This window comes from Lipomyces oligophaga, assembly GCF_038497815.1.
Source record: "Lipomyces oligophaga strain CBS 7107 unplaced genomic scaffold V1516scaffold_4, whole genome shotgun sequence".
Classification (NCBI taxonomy): Eukaryota; Fungi; Ascomycota; class Lipomycetes; order Lipomycetales; family Lipomycetaceae; genus Lipomyces; species [Lipomyces] oligophaga.
In genome coordinates, this window is record NW_027117788.1 from 1218529 (window position 1) to 1231088 (window position 12560).

Here is a 12560-nt window from a genome sequence, read left to right on the forward strand (position 1 = left end):
CATGTCCACGTGACAAAGTATTTTAGGTACCAGCTCCAGATCAGCCATTAATTAGAACGGCAAATAGTGCGAGGATAGTAAGAAATAGAGAAGAAACTAGCATTAAATTTTCAAGATAACACAACGGAATCCACGATCAAATATAACAATCAAAAATAACGCCAAAGAAAAAAATACATTAACAAATATTTCCAAAAGAACAAACGCACATGAGTGGTAAATGCATAAACGATGACAACATTTTTTGATGTAGGTAAACGCCCAAGTTCAGTTAAAACGAAATGAAAAATATACAAGCGTAAAATAAAAGTGAGAGAGTGGAGACTATAATGAATATAGAAAGAAACAGAAATTATAACGGCTCGATTTCTCGTTGCATAGCATGCTGAAATGCCTTGATCTTTCCTCCTTGTTCACGTAGTCTATCCATGACAAAGGCCATGCCTTTCTGCGAACGAGCCAAATTTTCTGACATCTTCGATTGGCCCCAAGACTCCAGCCGCTCCTTAACGGAACCAAATCCGAAAGACGAAAGAAACGACACAGTTGTGAACGCCTTTACAACAGGTGTTTTCTGATCAGCGGCTAGAGCACCTCTGAAGGTTGAGGTTTCGACAACACGCATGATTCTCGTGAAATCAATGTTTTTCGTCTCCGCAAGAATAATCTGGTTCTTAGGGTCGATGATCGAAGTCTCAAGGATCAGACTCTCAGAAATATTGATTCCGGATGACGCTAATAGAACCTGTGACCACTTAGGTAATTTGCCGCGCTTGATGACGAGACGATGAGTGTGGAGTCGACCTTGTTCATCGACATATCGATCTAGCGTATCAACACTAATGACATGTTTCGCATAGGGACTATACAGGAATTAGTTATGCTCTATCAATCATCTCAAGTCAGCCAATTCCCCGAAATCCGGTCAGCAAATGCATTATTTGCGGGGAAAAGTTCCGGCGACAAGATACACTTACTTCGGATACCGCAGAAAATAAGCAACACTAAAAGTACTGAAATCGTGCTGATGCGTATAAAATGACTTGTAGAATTTGACCATGGCTAGCTTAAATCTTGTAAATAGACAGCTAATCGGCTGTCGGCTGAGTGAGTTTCACTGTCGGTTGAGTTGTGAAGAGCCTCGGAAGGCGAAAAAATAAATCCAGGTGGAGAATAAGCAGACAAGCAACAATGCAAGGACAGCTGAGACTTAACACAGGCTAGCAAGCGGTTCGGAATTGAGTCAATTAAACGCAAAACAACGCCTAGAGCTAGCGTAAATCGAAATATTCTGGAAAATATTGATGATGAATTGAGAATACTCCCCGAACTGACCTTGTTTCCACTCATACTCTCCAGCTCTACTGCAAAAGTAGATCAGCCGAGTCATTCCACGTGACCGGATCGTGACTTGTGATCACTCACTGACTTCGGGATCGTGTTTATTGGACGGAGTCACCGTTGTGCGGGGACGGACAACTAGTCACGTTCGTCGCGTGACTGGATTATGTAATATTTTTGTTTTCCACTGGTTCATGCCTAGGGATTTGGTTAATTACTTCGTCCACTCAATTACAGTTCGCATCCGTTTCGCTTAAGATCACATGATTGCTGGCAGATTTGGATATGTCATCGACAGTGAGAAACGAACGGGGACCATTGGAAATCTATCAGTAATTATAATATTGAGATGAATAGGACTTTAAGACGAACAGCATTACAAGATTCAAGTAGACTGTTAATGGGTCTTCGGCAAAACTTGCGACCGATAGAATCGATTAGGTCTAGTCCGAGCTTGCTTCAAATATATACATCATGTCGACAGTCAAGCTCGCAATCTAGCTCTTCGCAGCCGGAGCCATTTGTACGGACTTCTTTGGATTTATTTAGTGGAACAATTTGACTGATTAGATAGGGATCGTCCACTTTATGGCCAGTAGCTCGAATTTACATCGTAGGATCATTGGTGTACATGATTTTTCATTGGATTTGGTGGAAACTAGAATCCGATGAAATTGAAGAAAAATTATCAGGTAAATATTTAACTACAGGTTCAATTCGGCAAGCTGACTGGTGCAGATCGTGTTGCAAATTTAGAGCAAGAACTGGAATCACTCCTTGAAGAACGATCCTTGGCTCGGTCGCAGTCTACTTCAGGATATGTTTCGCGAATCACTTCATTACTACATAAACTGGTTTTTTGGTGATTCTTCCATTTCTTTGTAATATAAATTATGTTACTTTGTATAATCAAATACTGTATATATCTATAGGTGTTTCAATGCATTTGAAGAAGGGTAATCAATCATACGGCGGCAGACTGGCGGCAGACTGGCGTCCATACTATGTTGATTTCCCAGCAATTTGAATACTTGATAGGTCAAGTTCCAAAGCTCAAGTTGCGGTTTTTTGTTTCATACAGCATACAGCTAAACAGAAGCAAAAATTTTGTTTAATTAAATATTCTTCAGCCATTAATTGAGGAGAATTATGCTGCTCTTTTGAAATCGTGGATAGACGCTGTTTCGGCCCATTTCTAAATCACTTCAAGATTATCGGAGTAGTTATATCGATATTCTACAATAAGAACTTCAAAATTTTTTACAGACCTATGTCACTAATAGTCTGGGGGAGATTGTATATTCTTACTGCTATATATATATATTCATGTCTGATGTTGAAGTTTGAAGGTCTTGCCTCGGAATTGCTGAGAAATCTTTTGCTGCTTGCTTTCGCATACAATTTGGGAGTGCTTTCACATGTATTACGACGTCAGAATTGAGTTAGCCCATTCCTGTTAATGGTATTACAAATGTGATATGATGATTTGTAATGTGTGTTTATTTTGACCTTGAAATCATATTCGGCAGAAAGTGTCTGTGAGTAGTTTTGATACCCAGTCAAATATAATGCAACCACCAAGTTCATGGCAATCTAGAAAATCCACAAGATAGATGTGATGATGGTCTCTTTTTCTACGCTTTTCCGGAAAGAAAATTTTGATAAGCGACTGCAAAATCCAGAATATCATGGTGCTCCAATTTGAGATCTCTACATGTGCCAAGGGCCAGTACGATTCATGAACAAAAGACTAATTATTGATTGATATCTGGGATTGCCAATCAGAAATGTAAAAGGCAAATCAGCACAATCCAGAGAAACTAAATTTATAAGTAGATCTTAAAATTATGGATGGAATTAAGGAAAGACCTTCACAAAATCTAACTAGCAGCAGCAGTCAATAGCTTTAGTTCATCAGCGATATCCATTGTAGTCAAATATACCATTAGGGTAGCGTTTAGCTCAAAGACCGTACGAATTTGTGGTCGATCACTCTATGCGTTAAAAATTACTATTAGCATGCTTTTATCATAAGAGTAATATCTTCGTTTCAAAATGCGGTTCAAGACTTCAATTTTGCATCTCTAGAGAAAACGTTGCAGCACTCATAGCCCGAACACAAATCCTTCACCTGCTTTCCTCAGAAGATTAATTAAATCCGATAGCTTCAGGATGATATTGATTGTTAGATTCTTCAGTTTCCTTTTAATTTTACTATCGTAGTCTCATACAAACGATCTTCCTAATTACTTCTTTTTCCGCATGTCCGATGATTTGTAGTGTTACTTTGGGTTCTTCTGCCATATTATATTGGATAATTTCCGTGAGAATTCATTGATTATCAAATGATCAAAGCAATCAGTTTTTACTTTGATTAGCTTTAGATGCTCTTGAAAGTCAGTGTTTATATTTTGCAGCAGAGACTAGTGAGTTTCGTTACGTCTAGTTAAATGTTTTTTACAGAGTCTTCAGTCAAGCGATTGAAGTACACATCATTTACTAAGTTTAAGTAAAATAAACTTGCAATAAGAGAGAGATTCTCACTAACGGTTTAGAGATAACTTGCTTTAGAGTAGTTTATCTCTTGGGTAGTTGACTTCCAAATGAAGAGGACGGTTTACAATTCTCGCAAAATATGAGGTGAATGTACGATGGTGGTGACTAAACTTCGTACAGCCAACCATCGTTCTTTAAAAAAACTGTGAATGTAACTCTGCAACTGGAAGGGCTATTCGCCTGTTCTTTCGCAAGTAGCGCCAATATCGCAATCACGCACGCGACAGCAGCCCTGTGCTGTATCACGTCTGCACGTGAGCAGTCGTCTGGACGACTATGTTTGGCTTTCATTTTCATGTCATGAATTTAATTTGCGTTAAAATGTAGCATCTTAATTGTTTGCGCAGTATAAGGGTTATGACTATTAGATCTACGGCAGAGCATAGAACCGTTATTTAAGGGGAAAGTGGCGGTTTGAACTGAGGGATTGGTTTGATTGAAAGATATCTGCGAAATCGGATATTGTCTTTGTAGGATTTGAATGCGAAACATGTATTAAAAGGTATTAGTGAATAGTATCTTGATGAGGATGATACATTCTTAATTATTACAATCACTTTGGGGACTTGTTAAAAATGGAAATTTTCCACGCGTTGAAGACAGTATGAACCATAAAAGCTTCTACGATTTATCACGGAGCGAGGAACCTGAGAACATAAAGGAGACAAATGAGACAGCTTACGGATAGTACTATCCACTAATCAATTGTGCAAAAAATATTAGATGTTTAAAGACCTGAATACGAAAATAAGTGCGTTGGAAGAATAATACATACAATGATGCAAACCTAGATTTCGAGAACAAGAGAGTCACGCAGTGAAAGCTACAAGACTTCAAAAATGAGTTGTATATCATCTTGACTATTCAAAAAGCGTTATGTTAGTTATAGGAGAGCGATGCCGAACTGAATAGTCAGTCTCCGAAAAGGTCTTTCCTTGTCTTGTTAGCCGAATCAAAAATTACAAATTAGCCTTAGTCAATGGAGATCCGTAGTATTAATTACGCCAACGACTAGTATACTATGCGAGCTTCGAGCAGTTTATGAGGCATAATAGGCGCGAAAAAGTTGATAATTAATTTTCGGTAGTGCTATGATTATTGCAAAGAGAGTAGAAATTCTCATGTTCTGCGGACACTCCAGAACCCGCCGCACTTAGGGAAGCATTCAGGGAAGACAAATTATTCATCTACAGAAATCAATGAACACGCAATTAAATTTCTAAACATATGTTGAGATCATTTCGGCCACTGCTATTAATAGCACGCACTTCAATCTGGAACCCAGCACGAACACGATGTTTCTTCACTCTTCCGAATATCGAAATACCAGTCCAAACAGTTTCAATTACTCGAGTGCTGCCGTATTCTCCGAGTCTGCTCTATCAGGTAGTCTCAGACGTGGACCAGTATAAACATTTTGTGCCCTATTGCGTGGAATCCACTGTGACTGAGCGGCATCCGGAGACGAAGCAGCCAACAAAAGCTGTCTTAGGAGTCGGATGGAAATCTTTTGAGGAATCCTTCGAAAGTCAGCTCATATGTTTAGAACCGACGTCAGTAATTGTTCGTGATATTATTTAATTTGCGGATGATATTGGATTTAGCACTATACTAACTAATTCGGAATAGGCTGAATCATTTAAGCATTCGCTTTTCAAAGTCTTATACAGCAGATGGCAAGTCTCTCAAGCGTCCGGCCCAAACCAATTTAGTCCCCAACATGGTCAACTAACTCTCGACTTGAAATTTCAATTTGCTTCGCCGCTCTACAATGCCGTATCGGCAAAATTTGCTCCCGCTGTTGCAAAAATCATGATTGAAGCATTCGAAAGTAGGATGTTACAGGTTCATAAAATACAGCAGAAGCGCAACTGCCAGTCTTCAAAGAAATAGAAATTATTATTATACATGTACAGCAGGGTATTCCTAGACTAATTATGTGGAATACTCAAAGTATAAAATACATCAATCCTCGACTTTAATCGATAAAACTTCGTCTATCTGGCGCAGTGTGAAATCAAGCACATAACTATCCTCCATCATACTAGTCATGCGATTAAAATGCCGCTCAGAATACGGAATCAGAGCGTCTAACATTTTTTTAATATCCGGTACTTCTATAAGCTTCTCTGGCGGGAATGTGGACAGCAAAACGTGTAATATTCGCTGTGCAACAACAAATGTGCCTGCTCTAGTATTCCAGTCCCGCACTCGACGGAGTAGTCGGCCAATCTGATCAGGTTCCAACGAAGCAATTACTGAATCCACGGCTGCTAATCCCATTATCGTCTCGGGATCTTCATTATTCGCAATCACTGTGCTGAACAAATTAAGTAACCTACCCGGATGGTCGAGAGATAACGCAAGCAGAATAGCGTTTTTCCACTCTTTCTTGTATATGAAATTCGCTAGGTCTTGTTCCTTTTCTACCAGCGCTTCAGCTTCCTCTGCCTTTCGTGCAATTTCTTGCTCGGTAATGTCTTCCCAGAATGTAATAACTGAATCTCCCCCGCCGGAAGCAATCACTCGATCATCAGCTCGATTCGCGAGCGACCACACTTTGTCTTCATGATTATCTAAGGTCGAATTACATTCTCCGCTTTTGATGTCCCATATTTTCACCAGGCCATCGCCACCAGCACTGGCAACTTGATTCCCCTGGCTGATAAAAATAGTTTTCAGCACTGAATTTGTATGTCCTTCAAAGGTTTTGATGCATGTATAATCTCGCAAATTCCAAACTTTTACGGTCTTGTCTCCGCTTCCGCTAACGATGTGTTTTTCATGCTCTGAAAATTTGACGCTCCAGACGCCTCTTCGATGTCCGCGAAGTATTCCAACAACCTCTCCCTCCTCTGAGTCCCAAATCTTGATTGTTCGATCTTGTGAAGCCGTGGCGAAAAACTCATCGTTAGGCGCAATGTCGACCGCATTGATGTCTTTTTCATGAGCTTTCTTGGTATAAATGGGTTTGGAAACTACTGCTCCACTCTCAAAACGTTTGGGAACTGACCACGTCTTCACAGTAGTGTCCTGGGATCCGGTGACAAGAAATTTTGGATACTTGTTTTGTTCTACTAAACGTGCCAATGCGACTCCCCCAATCGAACCCAGATGTCCCGTAAACGTAGCATACAACTCAAACCTGCCGCTTCTTCCATCTGAAATCGTCCAATGCCAAATCCTAGCTTCGTTATCCTTTCCTGCGCTTGCAAGCCAAAGGCCATCACTTGAAGCATCGATACAAATGACAATATCGGTATGACCAATCAAAACCGAGGATTCTAAACTCGAAGTCGACAATATTCTGACTTCAGGTGAATTGGAAGCCAGAGCAAGATATGGTGAAAAGCCTTCATCATTGACTGGACCCACAAATGCAAGATCGATAACTTCGCCATTGTTACCCAAAATTCTTCGGCTGGTGAGAAGGTCAATAGATTCTAGCGATTGGTCGGTTATAGTTTGGTCGGATAACACCGCATATAGATTCTTCCATGACGGATGATATCTGCCAAATTGTTAACATTAAATTTGAAGAATTTCGAGTGCCAAAACTTACAGAATGTCTGATATACTAGTTTCCTCCGAAGTTTTTAAAATTTTCTTCTCAGTTGATAATTCTTCGCCAGTAGTGGTAGACCATAACCGGACAAGACCTCGCTCACCACCTGAAAAAATAACCTGACTTTGAGAGTCAGTTAAAATCCCACGAGCGAGAAATCCGACAGTTTCTAAGGATTCGAAAGCCAAAATGGTATTTAATAGCTTGTAATTTTTAGTGCTCCAAACGTTTATAACTTTATCTCGGCCTCCCGAGATCAAGAGAGAACCATCAACATTAAAATCCAAGCCACGAACGACACTGACATGTCCACCATCTTCCAATACAGCAGTACATTTTCTTTTTACAAGATCCCAAATACGTACTTGAGTGTCATCAGATCCAGAAGCAAGAACCCATTTAGTGCTTCCCCGCTGGCCAAATATTCGGAGCGCGCTGATAACACCAGTGTGGCCTCGTAACGTATGTGTATTGAATCCACCTGCCAAATCCCAGACTTTAACGACTCCATCGGCCCCACCAGAAGCAACTAGAGTAGATGTACTATCGATACTAAGAACAATAACCGGTCCCTCGTGAGCTTTTATAGATTTCACCAATCTAACTTCGGGTAAGTTGAGCTCGTAAATTTTCATCTGCAAAGAGCGAGAACAGACGACTAAGAACCGTCCATCTGGAGAGAGCGCAAGCGTAGTGACAGATTCAGAATCCTATGTAGCAAGTTAATATGAGACAGAGATTTAAAATGACATAAAATAATGTAAAACACACCCCGTCAATCTTTTTTATCCTCCGGCCATCGTCCATCGATGTAAGTACAACGTCATCTGCGAAGGCAGTTGCCAGAATTCTCTGATCCTCGCTCACTGACGCGGTTCCCTCTGTGAAAAATGGCTCGATTGCAGTATGCGCAAAAGCAGTCTTAATATTTGACACGGACATCGCTGCAGAAGCCATTTCTGCTTGAAGTGAAAAGAAATGTTGGCTTTTAAGGATCAATCGTTGGCCTGGAATTCAAAAAATTTCGGTTGGGACTTTGAAGTATTCTCTCTAAAGTTCCAAATGAGATAGTCCTGGAAAAATTACTTAATAGTTCTTATTATTTTGAAAAGATTACATTATCTCACAAGATATAATATTATATGTTAAGCTGTATTAGGATTACTGCGTATTCGCATTGACGGGATTACGTATTAAAGGATCTCAATTCATCAAGACTCGAAGAAACTGATGAAAATTGCTCATACAGTTTCGGTATATTTAATACAACTCAATTGAATCCGTATATTCTATTTTAAAAATTATGATCATTTTCGACTTCTAATCGTAGATTCAGACTCAGCAACGGGCTCGGATGAAGTTGACTCCGCCGTTTTCCCCGCCAGATAACTTGCGATATCGAAATTCATCGGGTTTCGATTATTCAAAACAGCTTGATTTTTCGAATGTCGTTCTTGTAAGTCTTTCAATTGTTCCGGTTCCAGACTATTGAGCATCTTTGGCATCACGAAAACCATGACCAAAGTAACGAGCGAAACCAAAAGCATCGGGTTTTTGAATAACTTGAGAACGTTAAAACTTTCTCGAGGAACATAATAAACTGCTGGACCAATTGGTTTTAATTCGATTGGATATGCTACTCGGGGTCCGGTCACGGTCCAATCGTTTCCTCGGTGTGCCTGATAAATGGCCACGTCCGCATCTGAAATGTCAACGCGCAACACTGGAAAGATATGATCAGGATTGGAAACATATAACATGTAGGATCCAATCGTGACGTTTGGAAAGGCGAATGCCGCAATAGAAGAACTGCGTTTCAGTGTAGTCGTATGGATCGCTGTTGACGAACGCAATGTGATTTTGGTCATCGAAGGGTCATATTTTATGCCCGGTGCAGTTTCAAGTGTTCCACGCAATGTCGCAGCTTTAACGTACGAGCTAAAAATAAATAACGAAACTAAAAACAGATTGACGAAATGCATTGTGATTATTGCCAACCCTAATGATACGAATTGAAACAAATGCGTAGAGAATTCTAGATGTTGAAACACAAACAGGTAATAGTGCAATTCCAGTACTGGGAGATTCTCCCAACTTGCCATTTTCCTCACCCAACCCAACTGAATGGATTATTGAGAAATCTGATCTTTCTATAAGAATCATTTGCGATGGCTAAGAAAGAAGCAGGAATTTCCGAAGACGAGTTGACAAAGAGAATTAAACGAGCTAAGGTTCAGTGAATTTTCTTTTATAAAATCTAAATGAACTGACTCTAACTGGAACAGCTGGTAAACCAAGATGAAGTCAAAGAAGCAGAAACCGTAGCGCGTATCAGAACTTTAACGGAACAAGAAGAAACTATGATCAAAAAGGTCGACAAAGCCTTGAATGCGTTGAGATCATTGCTACAGGATTGTCCGGATGATTTTTTCTCTCAGAATCATGGTATTAAGAAAAAGACAGAGATAGATCGGCGTATCCATCTGGCTATGTCACTGAAAAATTTATACAATGAGGGAGGATTGGCGTGGTTGGATGTGGATTATTCGGCAAAGCGCGAGAAAGATATAGTGTCTGACAAGAACTTTTCGTTACTTCCGCTGAGCAAGCTCGCGCAAGGCGTCACAAACATTGTAGCATCTTCGACGGCATGGCCACCACCACGACCGGCTATTAATTCGCAAGCGATAACCAGACGGGTCTTTCGACACAAATCATTAGCGAATGAAAACTCGCAGCGATCGAAAACAAAAGATTCTGGATCTTACGAGCGATTTGAATTTATCGGCGACTCGGTGGTCAACAGTACTCTTTCGTTTTTGCTCTATTTTGCATTTCCTCAAGCCAGTGAAGGCGAGCTCTCAGAGTTACGGTCGACGTTCGTATCCAACCAGAATCTGGCTAGCTGGGCAGCTCTATACGGATTCGGCATGGAACTGCAAGTCACGGACTCTGTCGCGAAAACGACAGATGTCATGTCCAACACGAAGGTGTTCGCAGATTTGTTTGAAGCCTACATCGGGGGATTGACTGAAGAAGGTCGATCTGAAGATGCGCAGTCGTGGATCATGGCACTTGCATTACCGGGGATCGTCCGACAGAAACGTCTGAGTAAGCGAGAGCTACCGTTGGATAAATTGGCCAAGGTTAAGTTATACGAAGCTTTGGGCGGGATTGAACAAAACAAAGTTGAATATGTCACTGAAAGACCTGCCGTAACTGGTGGACAAGGAGAAGATCGGCTCTTTACCGTATGCGCTATGGTTCATGGCAAAGTTTTAGGCAGAGGAAATGCTTTGAATTTACGTGACGCCGGCGCAAGAGCTGCAATGGACGCCTTGAGCCGGCCTTTGATGGTAGCTGAGGCACGCAAAGAAGGATATTCAACTCTATAGCTTTCTAACGAATTTAAGTTTTTAAGTACGCAAAATGTATTTGTTACCAATAGCCTACTATTGTAGGTTTTTGTATATTATAATATGAATTCCAAATGAACTAGATTTAAGAAAAATGCAATCAAAAAAATTTCAATCTCCTACGATACTGTATCAAGTGAAGCTTGCATGGTTGAAGGAGACAAAGAACCGGGCGCAAATACAGATTCTGGAGATGGCGGAGTGATCCCATATTTCGCCCAATAAGGATTGACATAGCCTTCCCCATGGTTTTCCTTATGAGGATCATACCAGTCAGCGAACGGATACGCTTTTCGAGTTCTAACCGGATCATCAGCGGAGATAATTCCGAGATCAATCTGACGCTGTATCAAACTGTCGATATAAGGGATGAGATGCTCATCAAATTTTTCAAAACCTTTATATTTCAGAATTTTTTCTGGACCATCCAAGATGACTTTCTTCAAAATGGACGGCACGAACGGCTCATCTTTCATTTCCTCGATCGAATAGAAAATCGGGTGGTTGCTGAAAATAATTGCCTGTGTTTTTGGCAACCGGCGAAGAGTCTGGGCGCAGACTCTGACATTGAACTTTGTGAAATCTGTGTTCGGATCGACCTTTTCGCCATCAGACAAGGAGTAGATGGAATTGCAAAGCAGCTCGTGATCCCAGCAGATAAACCACGAAGCGCGTTCGACCGGATCGCTAGCGGTCATTCTGCCGAACCAGCGTTCCATGGAAACTTTAAGTTTCTCCTCATAATATGGCACCTCAGTATGGATCTGGTCAATATGCTTGCCGACTTTGTCTTTGACTCCGAAAAAACCTCCTGGTGCTGGCACCACGGCCGCGACAAGATAGTGTTTACCATCTGGCCGCCGCTTGACAAGGTAAAAATCCTCCTTCGCGATTCGTGCAACAAGATGCAACGCAGGTTCTACCAGCGGGCGAGTCAGATTAATGTGTTCTTTGGTGATTAAATTATCTACACCAGTCGCTGTTCGAACGAACAGAGACGGATATCGCGTCGTCATATGGTCGACAACCATGTCAAGCAATTCCTCTGCAGCGTCGACTCCATCAGGAAGACAAGCGCAGTATGTGTCACCCGTTCGACGAATGATATCCATCCGCTCAGTGATGTACCGTAAATACCATTTGTCCATGTCCAACCAGTGGTTGATGTCTAATTTAAAGATAGACATCGTCTGATGATACGGCCACCGAAACGCACGCCATGGCCGATCGTCATAGGTCGCGAGTTTCGAGAGCGTCAGTTCTGGAAACGGAGTCGGGCGAGGAATAGCTTCATCCTTGTAGAATCCAGACTTATGCTGCTTTTCGCGTGGTGTCTCTGCTGTCTGTCTGCTAATTCGTCTGCGCTGATAAGCAATCGCTAAAAGCACTAGAGCCACGAGAAAAACGAATACCAGCATTTGTCTTGAAAAAATCACTGATCCTCTATATCTGTGTTTGTGTCGTATTTGGCTTTCCTAAGCACAAATCAAATTATATCATATTCAACTTCTACTCTGATATATGCCCTCCAATTTTGATCTTATCAGCACGCTTGGTCTGCGTCTTCTTTCCTATCTGAGTCGTCCCAACCGCCGCACTGAGCAAAAATGGACTTCGGTTCCTGATCTCTCAGGATCGTGGTTATTAGGTTAAGATGTAGAACAGTAAGTCTACAAGAAGAT

The 12560-nt window shown here is 41.1% G+C and overlaps 7 protein-coding genes across 7 annotated transcripts; 3 read left to right on the plus strand and 4 right to left on the minus strand.

Moving 5' to 3' along the window:
* Positions 1–78: 78 nt before the first annotated feature.
* V1516DRAFT_675759 (PRELI-like family-domain-containing protein) lies at positions 79–1332 on the minus strand. The gene is made up of 2 exons (XM_066922306.1): positions 978–1332; positions 79–863 (listed from the first exon to the last, which is right to left on the minus strand). Exons 1-2 carry the CDS (start codon positions 1058–1060, stop codon positions 353–355), a joined length of 594 nt encoding a protein of 197 aa, XP_066777600.1. The 5' UTR covers positions 1061–1332; the 3' UTR covers positions 79–352.
* Positions 1333–1690: 358 nt separating this feature from the next.
* On the plus strand, positions 1691–2207 carry V1516DRAFT_664525 (uncharacterized protein; the record flags this gene model as incomplete). The annotated part of the gene is made up of 3 exons (XM_066920602.1): positions 1691–1864; positions 1916–2033; positions 2080–2207. 3 exons carry the CDS (start codon positions 1691–1693, stop codon positions 2205–2207), a joined length of 420 nt encoding a protein of 139 aa, XP_066777601.1.
* Positions 2208–5124: 2917 nt separating this feature from the next.
* On the plus strand, positions 5125–5790 carry V1516DRAFT_623957 (dehydrase and lipid transport-domain-containing protein; the record flags this gene model as incomplete). Its single annotated transcript, XM_066919642.1, has 2 exons — positions 5125–5460; positions 5527–5790. The coding sequence occupies 2 exons, from the start codon at positions 5125–5127 to the stop codon at positions 5788–5790; spliced, it is 600 nt and encodes a 199-aa protein (XP_066777602.1).
* On the minus strand, positions 5778–8463 carry V1516DRAFT_675768 (WD40-repeat-containing domain protein). The gene is made up of 3 exons (XM_066922307.1): positions 8234–8463; positions 7460–8172; positions 5778–7408 (listed from the first exon to the last, which is right to left on the minus strand). The coding sequence occupies exons 1-3, from the start codon at positions 8417–8419 to the stop codon at positions 5863–5865; spliced, it is 2445 nt and encodes an 814-aa protein (XP_066777603.1). The 5' UTR covers positions 8420–8463; the 3' UTR covers positions 5778–5862.
* Positions 8464–8537: 74 nt separating this feature from the next.
* On the minus strand, positions 8538–9496 carry V1516DRAFT_675770 (uncharacterized protein). Its single transcript, XM_066922308.1, has one exon. The coding sequence runs from the start codon at positions 9442–9444 to the stop codon at positions 8770–8772; it is 675 nt and encodes a 224-aa protein (XP_066777604.1). The 5' UTR covers positions 9445–9496; the 3' UTR covers positions 8538–8769.
* An 85-nt stretch (positions 9497–9581) lies between these two features.
* On the plus strand, positions 9582–11017 carry V1516DRAFT_638220 (ribonuclease III domain-containing protein). Its single transcript, XM_066920060.1, has 2 exons — positions 9582–9693; positions 9748–11017. The coding sequence occupies exons 1-2, from the start codon at positions 9631–9633 to the stop codon at positions 10855–10857; spliced, it is 1173 nt and encodes a 390-aa protein (XP_066777605.1). The 5' UTR covers positions 9582–9630; the 3' UTR covers positions 10858–11017.
* Positions 10870–12370, minus strand: V1516DRAFT_675773 (uncharacterized protein). The gene has a single exon (XM_066922309.1). It carries the CDS (start codon positions 12294–12296, stop codon positions 10998–11000), a length of 1299 nt encoding a protein of 432 aa, XP_066777606.1. The 5' UTR covers positions 12297–12370; the 3' UTR covers positions 10870–10997.
* Positions 12371–12560: the final 190 nt, after the last annotated feature.